This window comes from Sphaerodactylus townsendi, linkage group LG05 (assembly GCF_021028975.2).
Source record: "Sphaerodactylus townsendi isolate TG3544 linkage group LG05, MPM_Stown_v2.3, whole genome shotgun sequence".
Taxonomy (NCBI): domain Eukaryota; kingdom Metazoa; phylum Chordata; class Lepidosauria; order Squamata; family Sphaerodactylidae; genus Sphaerodactylus; species Sphaerodactylus townsendi.
The window spans coordinates 21,791,951-21,809,345 of record NC_059429.1 but is presented as its reverse complement, the minus strand read 5'-3'; the positions used below and the strand labels follow the sequence as shown (position 1 = coordinate 21,809,345).

Sequence of the window (17,395 nt, the reverse complement as noted above, 5' to 3'; positions counted from 1 at the left end):
TCTCCTTTGCATTGAGCATTCATTCCCCTCTGGTTGAATTCTCAGATATGCACACATTTTCCCCACTCCGGAATTCACTGCGCCTCAGATCAGAGAATCTCTACAGTTTCTCAACCTCTGAAAGCATGACTTTTTCTCTGCCTTAGCAGGGAGAGCGAAGGGAATCAAGGTGTGTTTGGCTTTCTTCAGATTCTCTCGCTCCTCCCAGCTTTCCCTGCCCATGCAGCAGTTCCTCCCACTCTTCCTGGCATCGCTTCAGCAGGATTGAAACCAAGGGTCTATCACTTCAGCAATAGACTCTTGAAACTGACCTAAAACTTACATGGTCTAGCAAATTGACGCTAGACCACAGATAGCACCACTGCCCAAAAAGGTGGCAGCCTCCCCAGCAGAGGTTGCACAGACAGAACAAGGAAGTGGAGGGTGGGAAAAATGGAGGATAAGCTTAGCTGGGGACACTTCGCAGCAGGAGAATCCCCTGTTTAAACAAAAAAAAAATGGGGGAAACCTCCCTGCAAAGCAAACAGTTGCGAGGTAAGCACTGCATGCATAAATGGCCAAAGTCTTCTGATTCTTGCTCCAGATCCTCCTCTTGTTCTTCATCCCGGCGGATGGCATTCTTTCACTTGCTGGTTCAGTCCCAGCCGACTTTTCACTGCTTTCCATTCCACTCCCAAGAGAAGGAAGAGAGGATACCAGTGCTCATCTTTAGCCGACAGATATCAATCGAGGCTCTTTGTACATTATTTAAAGATAATACTCTGCTTTTGCAAGATATCCACCGGCCAGATGGTACCAGATACTTTGCGACCCTTTAATGAGTTGCTTACTGGGACTTGGCCTTGGGTTGTTTTTCCTTAGTTGCTGCCTGGTTTCTAGAAGGATGGGTGGTGGTGGGATCCATGTAATGGAAATACCTCTTAGCAATACTCAGCTGTGCTGTAAGGGGAAACTCCCAGAGTCAGACCAACAATTCATCTAATTAAGTAAATGGACCTGAAAAGCCTGTAAGCAGGAGCATGGAGGTCAAAGTGTCCTCTGTTGTTGCACCCACTGGCACCCCAAGATAGACTGCCGATGAACAAGGAGGTTCTATTTAGCTATCAAAATAAACAGCCATTGACAGATCTCTCCTTTACCTCCAACTTTTCATCTGATGCTTAGGTAGTACGAATGCCATCTGAATATCTTTGCTATATTATTTGTTTTTAATGTTGCTTTGATCGATGACCCCTGAAGAATAGGTTTGTGATGCTTCAAGAAATCTTGGACATTAAAACATGCACACAGTGAGGAAGAGAGACAGAAAGAGACACAAAGGGCATGGTCACACCTAGGTTGTTTCTTCTGCAAGTGGGCTGCCAGGAAAAGGATGAAAAATTTGGATAAAATTTTGTTAAGATAAAGATTATGATGGATGGGCCAAACACAACAAACATTTACAAAATCATGCCTGGTATGGAGAAAGATTTTTTCCTTTTCCTGTAGCTTCAGAACTCAGAAACACCCAGTGAAATTCAAGAGCAGGAGATTAAGGTCAGATAAAAGGAAGTCCTTCAAACTATTCAAAATTAATTTATGAAACCCACTGCCACAAGATCTATCTATGGTGATTTTGCAGTTGACTTTAACTGAGTGTTAGCCAAATTCATGAAAGAGACAGAAAGGTCATAGCTGTTACCTAAAATGAACCTCAACATTCAGGGGAAGTCTACCTCTAAATACCAGGTGATGGGGCAGCCATAGAAGCCTTTATTCTCTGTTTGGTCTTTTGATATGTAAATACTGTGTGTGTTTTATTTCTATGTGTTAAAGTATGTTGCTCTGCTTTAAAAAGGCAGGACTCTAGAGTAAGAAAGAGGGGGAATGGATGGGTGATTGAAGTGTGCTATGACTGGATGGCAGCCATGCCCTCAGGGGTGGAGTTGATTGGTTTTAGAGAGAGGTTTTTGTTCATTGTGCGGGGTGGGGGGGGGAGAATTGAGTGGGTGAAGAGTGTGGAATGTGAGCGAAATCTATGTGCTTTGGTGGAAGTTATTAGCCTACATGGCAACTGAAGTCTTTGTGGCTAGATCTATTTCAGAACTTTAGAGAAAGGAGGAGAACGGCACCTATCTGAAACCATTACGCTTATGACCTTTATTGAAACCGTTGCACTGTTATACTTCTAAATAAACTCTATATTCAAGAGTAAACAAGTGTTTTCTATTTAAAGTATCCCTTTTTACCTCAGAGACATTCCCACATGCTGACTGCTCTGTCATTCTACCAAATGCAACGGCCATCCTGCTTTTTTAGTTCAAATCAGAAATCTAAGGTAAGAGCCTTTGGTGGCAGTGAAAACAAATAAGAAATGCTAAGGAAGGCAAGGAGGCAACATAAAAGACATCACCTCAGAACACTACAGAGAGGTGCCTTTACAGGTGCTAACATATGAGGAGTTTCCAAAAAGAGAAAAACATCACATGCTACTTCTGAGATTTCGGGGGGAGGGCCACTTCTAGAAACAGGATGCTGAACTCGATAGGCCCACCTTGGTCTGATCCAGAAAAAGAATCTCTGGCCCCTTCTGCACAGGCAAAATAATGCGTTTTCAAACCATTTTCACAACTGTTTGCAAGTAGATTTTGCTATTCCACACAGCTTCAAAGAGCACTGAAAGCAGTTTGCAAGTGCATTATTCTGCATGTGCGGAATGAGCCTCTGAACTTCTGAAGTCAGAACTCTGCTCTGAAAATTTATTTTGTCTGTGGTTCCTAATACTGCTGGTTGAACAGGACACAAGGTCCTGAACTGAGACATCTCTCCAGAACTGCAAGAGATTACTGACCCATGGGGTGATGTCGCATTATGATGTTTACTAGGCAGACTTTGTTTAGGGGGTGGTTTGCCATTGCCTTCCCAAGTCTTTTACACTTTGACCCAGCAAGCTGGGTACTCGTTTTACTGACTGTGGAAGGATGGAAGGCTGAGCCAGATACCTGACTTCTGTTGGGATCGAACTCAGGTCGTGAGCAGAGCTTTATTTAATTAATTAGACTTTGACTGCAGTATGGCAGCTTGCCACTCTGCAGTACAGGGTTCCAACCCAAAATAGGGGCACAGGAATGGGAAATGGTTGCTACAGGGGTCAAAGGCCATGAAGAGGCCTCAACAGGTTGCAGATATTTCACCGCCAAGCCCATAACATACATATTCTCTTCAAATATGCGTGCTCTCTCCGCTTCGAGACATATTCACATGGCAGTAATTTGGGAAGTATATACAAATAGTGATGCTAATTGAACCCTGGATGAGGTAAAGAAAAGAGCAGCAAGGGATTCAGACACCTTTCCATGAGAGGAATGGAGAAGGTATTTTGAGATTCTGAGTTTAGCGGATAGTGACTGGGGTGTGGGAGACATGAAAGAAGTTGACACAGCTATGCTTGGAGTGGAGAAAGAGTCTTCTTTCCTTCCTTGCCTGGAATACTAGAACACAAACTGGCCAAATTTAGATTGACAGACAGGGGATACAGGTCAGCAAAGGCAAAAAAAAAGATCCCCAAAAGCCAGCTGCTCTACCTAAAATGGCTCCCAGGGAGTATCGGGCATCTTCTAGCTAGGACAGGGGTAGGGAACCTGCGGCTCTCCAGATGTTCAGGAACTACAATTCCCATCAGCCCCTACCAGCATGGCCAATTGACCATGCTGACAGAGGCTGATGGGAATTGTAGTTCCTGAACATCTGGAGAGCCGCAGGTTCCCTACCCCTGAGCTAGGACAATGCCACACCTCCATGCATTGGGTGCACTCAGCACCTTCTGCAAATGGATTCCTAATGGATGCCTCAGAACCTTCTGCACAGTAATGGCAGTCTATGGCAGAAAAAAACCCTTCAGGAAACTACAAATTAATAGAATACGAGTCTATTGAACTTCTGTAAACCACTGAAGTTCAATAGAACCTTCATGTTCGGCAGTAGTCTTTCTGAAGATGCTAGTAGATATTTTGGTTTGGTGGGGAAAGGGAAGGAAACGAAGGGTAGAGGTAGCCTCGACTGCTTGAGGGGATTATCCAGAAGGGGAGAGGGCCATGGATGCGGGAGCACGAAGAAGATGGCGGTTTTAATAGAGGGAGCAAGGGATGGCGGGTGTGAAGGGTGGATGGATAGCGGTAACAGTCAGGGAGCGAGGGAGGGGTTGATGGGGAGGGAGGGAGGCAAGGAATGAGGGAGAACTGGACAGATGGCATGAGAAATGAATAGGTAGAGCAGGAGACAGGGAGGGGTGGCTAGATGGAAAAAGGTTCCTTCCAAACCTTAAGCGCTCTGGGATAACTTCCAAGGTTCATGACGATCCCCGTCCGCCCCGCAAACTGCAGCTAATCTTAAATTCTACGCAAAGCTCAGCCTCCGTGCAAGGGTTGCGTCTACCCAACTTCTACCAAGGGGAACTCACAGTTTATCCCTATGAGCAGCAGAGCAGTTAGAAAGGAGGGAAAAATAACAGCACATTAATGAGCATTACAGGCTCGGCGATAACGTGACGAAAGACGACAAAGCGACCCGCAGCGACGAAACGCACCAAAAAAAAAAGATAGGCAGAAATCAGCCGGCGTGGTTTAACCGCCCTCCTCCGTCTGGTGGAGCTGAGGGAGAAACCCAGACCCCTTGGAGTGAGCAAGATGTCACTGTGACGTGGGGGGCGGATGTTGTCCCATTGCAATGCAACCAAATGGATCCAAGGGGTTGAAATCCATGGTTCCTTGCTGAATTTGATCTGCTTTGAAGCGGCTGCTGTACAGACTTTTCCCACTGGCAAAGGTCCTAATTCATGGCACCAACCTTGAAAATCCTCTGACAGTACAATCTTAAAACAGAGTTACTCCAGTCTAAGTCCATATAGTTCCGTGGTGGCGAACCTTTGGCACTCCAGATGTTGTGGACTACAATTCCCAATTTGCCATGCTGGCAGGGGCTGATGGGAATTGTAGTTCATAACATCTGGAGTGCCAAAGGTTTGCCACCACTGATATAGTTTAAGTGGACTTAGACTGGAGTAACTCTGTTTAGGATTGCATTGTTAGAGGTATAATTTAATGTTGGTAATTGTCCGGAGAAGAATCAGCTGTCTGGTGTCCCTGCCAAGCCAGAAGCAATCTATCCCAGTACAGTGGAACCTCGGTTTTCATTGCCTTCGGTTTTCATCGGTTTCGGTTTTCATCTATTTTTTCAATGAAAAATTTGTCTCGGTCTTCATCAATTTGCAGTAAGGTGCAGGGGTTTGTGGATAAAAATCACCCAGACAAAGCTGTTGCAGGCCGTGTCTGCAACTTGTTTAACGACAATGTCTTGCCCCATTTCAGACAAATCTTAAAGAGGCGTCAGAAACAGACCTCTTTGGACAGCTGTCTGATGCAACATTGGTCCACTGGCTCTGAAACTGATCCTAGTGTTATTGTTTGTTACTGTTTTCAGCATTAAACACCATGTTTATTCATCAAAAAAATTGTTTTTGGTATGTTTTTTGGAGTGCTTAAAATGGATTTACATTGATTCCTATGGAAAAGTTTGCCTCGGTTTTCATCGGTTTCAGTTTTCATCGATTCTTTTCGGATGGATTACCAACAAAAACTGAGGTTCCACTGTATTTATTTTATTGTACTTCATTTATATTGCGCCTTTCTCTCCAATGGGGGTCCAAAGCAGTTTGCATCATTCTCCTCTGTTCTGTTTCATCCTCACAACAACCCTGTGAGGTAAATTAGGCTGAGGGAGAGAGAGAGAGAATGGCCCAAAGTCACACCAAGCAAGCTTCCAAGATAGAGCAGAGATTTGCACTCAGGTCTCCCAGATTTCAGTCCAACACTCTAACCACTATACTATGCTGGCTTATTACAATAAATATGATCACTCTGGAGCAAAAAGGGGTAATCAGAATAATTGGGGGAAGGGGTCAAGGAGTCTGTAAGAACCAAAGGCTAAAATTTGCAGCAGTGCATTATCGAAGTTTATCAAACGAGGAAGTGGATCCAAAACTTTTTTCTTTTGATTATACAAGAAATTGGGAACACTTGGTGACAGTTCAGAGCAGATGGAAAGGAAGTCCTTTCTTCACGTAATCCATCACTAACTTATGGAACTCACTGCCACAAGATGTGGAGATGGCAGGACTTCCGGTGAAATGGCGTTTCAATCTGGTTGAGCCTCCCAGTGCTTCCAGATTACACATTGCTATAGGGGCTGTTTTGCTGACTGGAGAGCAAGTTTTACTTAGCTCTCACCTCTCCAGATATTGGGGATCTTGAATTTGACAGGTGGACTGGAAGGGTCTGGATTTTATACCCACATGATCCGAGAAAATCCAGAATCAGGTGTTTGAAAGAGCCACTATGCTCTGGGAAACACCCTCCTCATGTTCGTTTTTCTCCTTAGTCTTTCTTTTTTTCCCTCTTATCTTTCCCCTTTTTGTCTCTTATTCTAACCACTTAAAATGTTATTATCCTTATTGCTATTGCTGTTAACCTTTTTTTCTTTTCCTGCAATCTTTTGTTGATAAAATAAAAACTATTTAGGGGGTGGGAAAGATGTGGAGATGGCCACTGGCTCTAAAAGGGGATAGCCCAAATTCATGGAGGAAGGCAAGTCATTCCAGGGAGTGGGGAGGGACAAGCCATACTTAAGGATCATCTAAGGCTGTGCTGAGGATGCTTCTGTCTTGAGAAGAAGGGACGCAGGGCTTCTCAGCTGTGGTGCCAGACTGTTGAAAGCCCTCGCCAAGCTCATACGTCAAGCCCCTTCTGCACATGCAAAATAATGCACTTTCAATCCACTTCCACAACTGTTTGCAAGTGGATTTTACTATTCCACACAGTAAAATCCAGTTGCAAAGTGCATTGAAAGGGGATTGAAAGTGCATTATTCTGCATGTGCGGAAGGGACCTCAGTTCCCCACAGTATTGATCTGTTGGTATGTATTACAAAGTCTTCATTTATGCTGTCATTTGGTCACCCCTTCTAAGCAGTGAGGGGCCTTCCTCGATGCCCGAGATCTCTTTTTAACAGGATATACCAGAGATCAAACCAGGAACCTTATGCACACCACACTGGCACTCTGCCACTGTGGTCAAAAGCAGGAGAGCAGAGCCAAATACTTTTTTCCCCTCCCAAACATATGCAGCTTCTCTATTCCAAGGCAGACACCGGCCCACCCAAAAGCCCATGCTGCCTACTCCGATTAGTCGCTGCTCTCCAAGGCACACACCATTTTGGGACACAGGAGGCCAGACGAAACCAGCCCTTCCGAATTTTCTGCCGGTTCGTATTTGTTTAAGTGAAGTCGGTGCAGCAGCGAAATGATTTCGTAGGTTGCCGACCATCGTGAAATTCCGTCAGACCAGGAACACAAAAGGCAACTTCGTCTGTTGTTATCAAAATTCATCAATAGAAAATGCACGTACAACACACAAAACCCTGGCATGTGACGAATGCCTACATCCCCTCGCTGGGCACTGTTTTTAGCTGAGGGCTACTCTGAAGGACATGGGAACGAATACCAACCCTTTCCCTGTCCAAATGGCTGCACAACAGCGTCGCCAACCTCCGAGCTCTAACCGCTATGGAACTATCACGTAAGTGCTAACGACCATGTAACTACTACATAAGCTCTAACCGCTAGGTAAACTCTGATTCTCCCAAGAAACACCCACTTTTGTATGGTACTGTTTTTAAAGCAGCAGATAATTGCCTTTTAGGACAGATGACAAGATAGCGACTCCAAGATTTCTGAGCAAAATCAACTCAACTGTTGATGCTGTGGGGCCAACCACGAAACAGGCAATACTGGGAGCTCGTCCCGTTTTTGGACTTTCGGATTATTCCTGATTGTGTATTTTTGACGTGTTGAATTCATGATGACATTTGGGCTTTATCCGCAGTCCAGTTTGCATTGATATGCTACGGTTCGTGCATGTTCAGCAATTTTGTGTAGCTTTGGTATAGTTGTGTTTCTGATTTTACGGTTTCCACATTGCACACCACACCTTGTTTTGTTTGATTGTACACTAACCACGACACCGTGCTGGCTGCCAGCCTCCCCAAATTATAACCAACCTTCACACTACAGGGATCAGTTCGCCTGGAGGAAAATGGCAGCTTCCGTTGGTGGACCATGTGGTTCACCACACATTCTGGGTGAAATCTCTCCTCAACATCCTCTCCTCACAGGTACCATTCCCATATTTCCAGGAATTTCCCAGGCCAGAATTTGCAATGCTGGTACAGTGGGGAAGACAAGACATGTGGCCAGAGCGTCTTCTTGGCTTGGCCTAGTTTGGATCTCTCTTCCTTGAAAGGAAGACTGGGAGGGACAAGACAGAGAATCAAGCCTAGACTGTGGAGAAGGCAGGGGCGTACCGCCCGGGAGGACGTATGGGGTCAAATGTCCCTGGGATGTGGCCATTTAGTCACATGGGGGGGGGGTTTCAAAATCACTCCCCATACCATTTCTCCATCCCCCAGGTCCATACACTGACTTTAAGACCTGGTGCAAAAAAAAAGTTGTTTCATCATGGTGGAGGAGGGTGGCTGCCCGTGGGGGGTGGGACTCAGATTTTGCACCGGGCTCCATTTTTCCTAGATACGCCTCTGGAAGAAGGGTTTTTTTTTTAAATCCTACACACAGCAAATGTTTTTACATACACATAAACACTGAGCTTTGTAACTCAGAAAATGGTAGTGGGAGTAGTTTAATCTATGCTGTTTTCCTCTCAAGTTCATTTAGTCCCTATTAGAGGTAATAGAAACCCCATGGATAATTTCAATGGGGGAGGGGGGCAAAACAGGAGACCCTAACCTCAGCATTCATCTGATAACAATCGGCAGCCTATCTTTCTCTTTCCTCTAAAATTTTATTCTTGCTAAGGGGGTCAATTCATATCTGAGCTTCACCGCTTCAAAATATAGGCAAGGCCTCCCTTAAAGGAACATCTTTCCAGGATTTTTTTAAAAAAATCCCCTCAATGCACCTTTCCAAGAAAATTAAAACAATTCCCTCAACTCAGAGAACTAGCCTCTCAGGGAAAATCTTCTGCTTGATAACTTGACATGCAAAGAATCTTGAGCGCATGAAGCAATTAAATGTTTTCCACGTCGGAAAACTAGCCTCTCGAGAGAAGAGTTCCCGAATCCCTGCTATGTTAATTGTCTACATGTAATGAAGTTTTGTTTTTCCTGCTCGATATAGTATAAGCCAGACACTGGAGGACCATCTCAGCAAGAAATAGAACCAAGAAGTCTCAATTGGGTCAAAACAGAGGGAACTGAACGCTAGCAGGGAGGAAGACAGGTTATTTTTTTCTGGATAATACTGCAGGCCACGATTAGAACCAAAGCAGGAACCTTTCAGGAAAAAAAAACACAGACACCTCCCCAGTCTTAGTTGATGTGAAGGGGGTGGGTTTCTCTTCAGCTGCACCAGAGATGGGGAAGAATGCAAAATTCACCACGCGCACTCCCCACAACCTTCCCGAATTGGGACGAGGAGCAATTGGTCCTACCTTTCACAGACACGAACTGTCCAGGCGGCAATAATCCAGGAGGAAATGCTGAAGACCAGCAGCACTGTCCCGGGGCAGATGGTCATGAGGGTCTTCATGACAAAGCGGGTGTTGAAGTTGATCTTGTTGAGGGCGCCGATGCTGCGGGAAGAGGCGTCCGTAAACAGTTTGCTGTGCAAGAGCATGACCCGGCCGATCAGGTACAGCCGCAAGAACATAGGGATGGAGAGGATGATGTCCACGTCAGTGTTGGCCTCGGAGGTAGCGTAGGTGAAGGCCAGGCGGGTTGTCCAGGTGAAGAAGTACTGGCCCGGGATGGGGTGGATGGCACAGACAATCAGCTCCAGGGTGATGAAAAATATCCGTTCGTAGGTCATAGCTATTCTCCAATCGTCCGCACCGTTGTCCACCATGAACAGCTGCACGGAGAAGGCAGAAGTGGATTAAACCATGTGCGGGGGATGCAGGTAAGTTCAATGGCTCTTATCTTGGGTCCCTTCCGCTCATGTAGAACAGTACACTTTCAATCCACTTTCACAATTGTTTGCAAGTGGATTTTGCTATTCTGCACAATAGAATCCAGCAGCCAGGTGCATTGAAAGTGGATTGAAAGTGCATTATTCTGCACGTGCGGAAGGGGCCTAGGGATAAGTGCATCTCTACCATTCCATTTTCGGCCCTGGCCCTAGCCTGGGGGAGATGCTCCGTCTGGGGAGACCAGGGCACTGTGAGATATAATGCAGTTCCACAGGGCCTGTAAGATGTAGCTGCTTCACCAGGTGTCTGGTTGAGGGAGCGACAGTTGATATCTACAGGTTCCCCCATCAACTTTTTCAACCTTAAAACAATTCTTGACTATCAAATTGCCCCTGGCTGCGTGGGTTCCAATTTGGGGATGATTTGAAATTAGTCACCATCTGATAACTGTATTTATTAACAAGATATTTATACATTTTAAGTGTTCTTGTTGCTTATAATTGCTGTATGCCACCCTGTGCCCGAAAGGAGAGGTGTGGGATATTGAGACTAATTCAATAATTAATTAATTAGTTAATTAATTAGTTAATTAATTAGTTAATTAATTAGTCAATCAATCAATCATAGAGTTCAAGGGGGCCATGCGAGCCATTTAGTTCAGCCCCCTGCTCAGTGCAGGATCAACCTAAAGCATCCCTGATACGTATTCCTCCAGCCACTGTTTGAAGTCTGCCTCCCAGCGTGGAGTAGTGGTTAAGAGCAGGTGGATTCTAATCTGGAGAACCCCATTCCTCCACCTGAGTGGCAGAGGCTTATCTGGTGACCTAGATGTGTTTCTGCACTCCTACATTCCTGTTGGGTGATCTTGGGCTAGTCACAGTTCTTTGGAACTCTCTCAGCCCCACCTACCTCACGAAGTGTCTGTTGTGGGGAGAGGAAGGAAAAGCAGCTTGTAAGCCACCTTGAGTCTCCTTACATGAGAGAAAGGTGGGGTATGAATCTGAACTCTTCTTCTTCTATAGGGAGCAGCTGTGGCAGAGTGGTTAAGAGCAGGTGCACTCTAATCTGGAGGAACCGGGTTTGATTCACCTCTCTGCCGCCTGAGCTGTGGAGGCTTAAATGGGGAATTCCGATTAGCCTGTGCACTCCCACACACGCCAGCTAGGTGATCTTGGGCTAGTCACAGCTTTTTGGAGCTCTCTCAGCCCCACCTACTTCACAGGGTGTTTGTTGTGGGGGGGGGGGGGAAGGGCAAGGAGATTGTAAGCCCCTTTGAGTTTCCTACAGGAGAAAAAGGGGGGATATAAATTCAAACTCTTCTTTTTCTTCTTCTACACAGCAATTCCAATGCTGAACTCCTACTGTGAAAAAAAATCCTAATATACAGCTGGTACCATTCCACCCATAATTTAAACCCATTATTGTGAGTCCTATCCTCTGCTGTCAACAGGAACAGCTTCCTGCCCTCCTCTGAGTGACAGCCGTCCAAATACTTAAAGAGAGCAATCACGCCTCCTCAACCTCCCCTTCTCCAGACAGAATATCCCCAAGTCCCTCAGACTTTCCTTGTAGGATTTGGTCTCCAGGTCCCTGATTGTCCTTGTTGCTCTCTTTTGCTCCTGCTCCGTTCCTTCCCCAGACACCATTCCTTCATTACTCCTGGCTTTCACTATGCCCTGTGTCCTGTTCCCCCTTCATTTGCAGAAGCTTGCAGAATTCCTAAAATTAATTCCAGAAACGGAGAGTGTGTGGTTTTTTCAATCCCATCTCTTTGCATCTTTCCCCTGATGTGCACGCGCACACTAACTAACGTTATCTGAATGTAGATATCAGTGCCCCAAGATTCTTTTTATGGTGTTTTGATGATACCCAAGAGCACACGGGCATGTAAATAAAACACAGCAAAAAAAAAATCTTGTTCCGACCATGCATGTCAAGTTTGCTTTTTTGAAGGGTTTTTTTTTTTTGTGCATTGGTGAGGTAAGATGGGGGGAAATGAAGGCATGGAGATAAGTGAGCAGTGTGACTGGCTAGACATTTACAGCAGTGTTTGAATCAAAATTTAGAACAAACCAGTAGTGAACACTGAATGTGCAGGTTTGACTTCAATGTAACCAGAAAGTTCAGTTCCAAAGTCCATGGAAAATTGAATTAAGGAGAATTTTGGTGGCATTGTTTTTCAAATCCACCGTCCACCCTGAAGCTGGCTGAGTGGTGGTGAGCTGATTGTATCATCTCAATTCACCTCAGTTCACAATTCACCCTTCCTCAGTGGTGGGATCCAAAAAATTTAGTAACAGGTTCCCCATGGTGGTGGGATTCAAACTGTGGTGTAGCGCCAATAGGGCTGGGCGGGGCACGACGGGGACGTGGCCAGGCATTCCGGGGGTGGGGCATTCCTGGGCGGGGCTGTGGCAAAGACGCAGCTGCTGTGTCGGTCCTTGGGCAGGAAACGGATGCACGGAGGCGCAGGCTGCCACGCACGCCAGTGCACCTCCTGCTAGACTGCTTCAAGTTCTGCGTGCTACTGCCGAGAGGAGGGGCGTAACTAAGGCAAAAATCACGTGGCAAAATCACCAATTAGTAACTCCCTCTCGGCACACACAAATAATTAGTAACCTACTCTCGGGAACCTGTGAGAACCTGCTGGATCCCACCTCTGCCTTCCTCACAGGGTTGGATCCATGCTAAATTTTCTCCTAACGGAAGGCAAGGTATAATTTCTGCCAGTCCCACATTCCTGCTGCTTTCTACCAAATTATCCTTCCTACTATTCCTGAGTGTCCCTCTCCACACAGAAGGAAAAAGTAATGGATGACCGTGGGAAGAGAGGAGGCAGGAAGTCCTATTGCATTGATGGAAGTGTCTCCCATTAGTGAAAAACTTCATGTGGATCCAACCTATTGACTCTAAATCCATCTAAACTAAAAGCATGGTTTGGGGGGATTACATACAGGGCCAGAGGTAAATATACACGAAGTGGCCTTATATTTGATCAGCCCCTTGGCCCACCAAGGTCTGTATTGTCTACTCAGAATGGCAGCAGTCCTCCAGGGTTTCAGGCAAAATTTTTCACATTACCTGTAAGATGGTAGGGGCTAGTATGATGTACCTGCAAGAGGATAACCAGTATGGTATTTCTCATCTACTGCTTCCTGATGCCCATGTGCCATCTGTTTCTCTTCGGCTGTCTTGTCTGCTGGTCCCCTCCCAGTGTTAGAACTGGACGCCATCCACCAAATTTGTGGGTGGTTTGTATCGCTGCTACTGTTTTTATTGATTTATGTATTTTAATGATATTATTCGATGTTTTTGTACTTTGGTATTTATTGTCTATACACCGCTCTGAGCCCTTTGGGAGAGAGCAGTTTATTAAGTTGAATTTATTATTATTATCACCATCACCACCACCACCACCACCACCACCATCACCATCACCATCACCATCACCATCACCATCACCATCACCATCACCATCACCATCACCATCACCATCACCACCACCACCACCACCACCACCACCACCACCACCACCACCACCACCACCACCACCATCACCATCACCATCACCATCACCATCACCATCACCATCACCACCACCACCACCACCACCACCACCACCACCATTATCATTATCATTATTATTATTATTATTATTATTATTATTATTATTATTATTATTATTATTATTATTATTATTATTATTATTATTATTATTATTATTATTATTATTATTATTAACATAACAACACAGCACAAGTGTCTGGAATTCATCTCTGAATATCGAGTCCTTCCCAAGGACCTAGGATATTAGAGGTATTCCGTGAGAAATGTGTTATTGCGAAGTTCCTAGAAGATGCTGCTTTTCTGCAAAGCATGTGGACTGATGTTCTGGTCCAAGTTTAGGAAAACTTTCCAGATGTTTTTCAAGGCTGATTCTCTTTGGGATTCCTCCTATGAGCACCGACTACTAGTGGGATTACTGCTGTTCTTTTCTGCCACAATCGTCTCAACTTCAATTTGTAGGTCCTTGTATTTTGTGATCTTTTCCAGCTCTTTTGTCCTCTACTCCTGCTGTCAACTGGGCACAGCAACATCTATGATCCAAACATGTTTTTTCTCTATCACTGTTATGTCTGGGGTGTTGTGTGCCAGGTGTCTGTCTGTTTGTATTCTAAAGTCCCAGAGTATTTTTGCTTCTTCATTTTTTGTGGTCTGGCCTTCTCTGAAGCTTGACATAGCTCCAAGTACCTTGGAGTCTTGCTACAGGGCAGGCCGTACTTTTATTATTATTATTATTATTATTATTATTATTATTATTATTATTATTATTATTATTATTATTATTATTATTATTATTATTATTATTATTATTATTATTATTATTATAAAGCTCCCTGAGAGAGACAGCGCAAATACAAAAGCGATGTTGTTTTTGCCCCGACTGTGTGGTTTAGAAATATTGCCTAGTACAGGGAGTTAAGAACAGAACAAAACTAGGAAACCATTTGAAGTAGCTTCTGTGTATCAAATGATCTTTCAGTGCTGGGAATACGCCTGTTCATTTAAATTTACTACACTTGATCTTAAACAAAAGGCCGAAAAGCGATTTAAATGGAATCTATTAACTAGTCACCCTGCTGACTAGGTGGACAATTTCAGTCGACTGAAAATCCTTGAAATCTCTGATGAGTACTTCGATAAAGCTCAGGCAATATGAAAGCGGGGGTTTGAAAAACGCACACAGCTGGAAAACACTTTACGATTTGGGAGATCTGCGCTGCTGTCAAAAAAAATAAAAATAAAAGCTGCATTTCCTCAGTTGCGTCATTGGGTGGTGGCTCATGCGCGGAGGACAATTTGGGTGGACGGCCCTTTGACGGCCATCTCCTGTTTCATTCCACCTCGTTCTGTCTGGCCGTGACGGCCACAGGAAGGTTAAAGACTTTCCGGACTCCTTGATTTGAGAGGCAAAGAGAATCGCTCATTCATTCCAAGTACACCTGTTCCCCTTGAAAATGGCCGCCGGCACCAGCAGCCCACAGCGGGCCTTCTCAGCATTCAGCCGCAGCCCGTAATGGCTCTTTAATGGGAACACTCTCCATGCTGTTTAACCCCCCACCAAGCCGGCACCAGATGTCTGCGAGGCCTTGCGCATGGGCCCCTTGGCCTGGTGTCCGCTGCCTGTGATAGCTCACAGCAGCTTGGTCGCTCAGCTGAGAAATGGCTGCAGGCTCCACTAGGCCCACGGTCATGGCGTCCCCATCTGCCGCGTTCCTTCTTTCCTATTATCGTCTATTCGCAAAATAACAAAGCCAAAATATCATTTTAACTGGAGAAGCCAGAGATTGAAGCCAAGCAGCTTCCTAGAACTACCTGGATCCTCAAACTGGGTTCTACGCTCCCTTTGCGTGGACGCCTCTGATTTGCTTTGGCTCTCTGACCAATTTCCTCTGGCCCATAAAATGTATGATTTTGCACGCGCTGACCACATCCTGTAAGTTCTGATTGCAAGGGGAGGCATATTGGATTTTGTGGTCTTTCGTGGACCCGATACATTGTTAGCGCTCTAATGTAAGGATTCTTGTAAGATTCTGGGCTAAAAACCCAAGCATTAGATGACCATTTGAGGCGTCTTCATCTTCACTGAATGTGCTTCACAATCGCTCACGAGTGATGCTTTTTTCACTTTAAAGGTGTGCGCACCTGCTCCAGCCAGCCTCATGGAACAAGCGCTCTTATTGCTTCTTACTGTTCTCAATCTAAATATGGATGTCCCAAAGGCATGTTTTTCATTTTGCCCCACTGGACATTACCTTTCAAGGTGCCCCCCTCTGTGCCTCCCCCAATGAAATTCATAGAGGCTTTCCCGCATTCCCATTTTCCTCACATTGTGTTCCTGTTGCTTCAGGGTTTTTTTTCCTGTTCTGCATGTGTTTTGCTCTCTCTAGTGGTTAAATTTGATATTGCACCACTTTATGTCCAGCATACCTCCCTGCAGATTTAAACTGCTAGTTTTTATGCTGGGCACAAAGCAATGTAATACAGAATCAACCACAAGAGGGAATAAAATACATACAGAATGGGGGGGGGGGGGGAAGGACCCAAAGCAACAGGAACACACAAGTGAAGAAAATGAGAATGCAGAAAAAGCCCAAAGTCAGGGGATAGCCTCAACAAGTTTCAACCTGATTGGGACCAATGAAGTAAATGGGCTTTGTGGAAACTGATATGTCTTTCCCCGACTTTGTCAGTTTTATGGAAGAGCCGTGGTATGAGATGAAGAAGAAGAAGAAGAAGAAGAAGAAGAAGAAGAAGAAGAAGAGTTACACGGGAGTTATATGAACCATACCTCTCCTGTAGGAAGAACTCCAGGTGCACTTTGTACAATCTCCTTGCCCTTCCCCCCTCACAACAAACACCCTGTGAGGTGGATGGGACTGAGAGAGCTCTGAAAAGCTGTGACTAGCCCAAGGTCACCCAGCTGGCGTGTGTGTGTGTGTGTGTGGGGGGGGTGTACAAGCTAATTCTGAATTCCCCAGATAAGCCTCCACAGCTCAAGTGGCAGAGCTGGGAATCAAACCCGGTTCCTCCAGATCAGAGTTCACCTGCTCTTAGCCACTGCTCTTAGCCACTACGCCACTGAAAAGTTAAAGTCTGCCATTGAGTGGCAGTCCACTCATAGTGACTCCATTAATTTCCACCTAATGAGGCTTTCAAGGCAAAAGTTCAACAGGGGTGGTTTGCCATTGCATTTCTCTGTACAGCAACTCCAGTCATCTTTGGCAGTCTTCCATCCAACCACCAACACTGCTTGGCATCAGAGCACTGACAAGATCTTGCTAGTCTAAGCTGTTAGAGGCTTCTACTAGTGGGAAATAGGGAAGGAAAATTACACTGAAGAAACTGACAAGGTTTTGAGAGGGGAGTTTCATAGAAAGAGAAAATGATAAGCACCGGGTCATTACTGACCTATGGGGTGACATCACATCTCAACATTTACTAATCAGACTATTTTTATGGGGTGATTTGCCATTGCCTTCCCCAGTCATCGACACTTTACCCCTGCAAGGTGGGCACTCATTTTGTCACCCTCGGAAGGTTGGAAAGCTGAGCCAACCTTGAGCCAGATTCCTGGACCCACTTCCATCGGGATCGAACTCAGGTCATGAGCAGAGCTTTGACTCCAGTTCTACAGCTCACCACTCAGCTCCACAGTACTCAAAGAAGGAAGGATGGTTAAAATTGTGAAAAAAGTGATTCCCAAGGGCATAAAACTCTATGGGATACACAGTGGTGGCAAACCTATGGCACTCCAGATGTTTACGGACTACAATTCCCAAGAGCCCCTTGGCCATGCTGGCAGGGGCTGTTGGGAATTG

General features: G+C 45.3%; 1 protein-coding gene across 4 annotated transcripts in view; it reads right to left on the bottom strand.

The window, feature by feature from the left end:
• Positions 1-17,395, bottom strand: part of KCNN1 (potassium calcium-activated channel subfamily N member 1) — a 138,528-nt gene that overhangs the window by 33,578 nt on the left and 87,555 nt on the right. For all 4 annotated transcript variants that reach the window (XM_048496059.1, XM_048496060.1, XM_048496061.1 and 1 more), the window contains exon 4: positions 9,537-9,955. In XM_048496059.1, the coding sequence (XP_048352016.1) occupies positions 9,537-9,955 (419 nt within the window). The remainder of the gene's footprint in view (positions 1-9,536; positions 9,956-17,395) is intronic.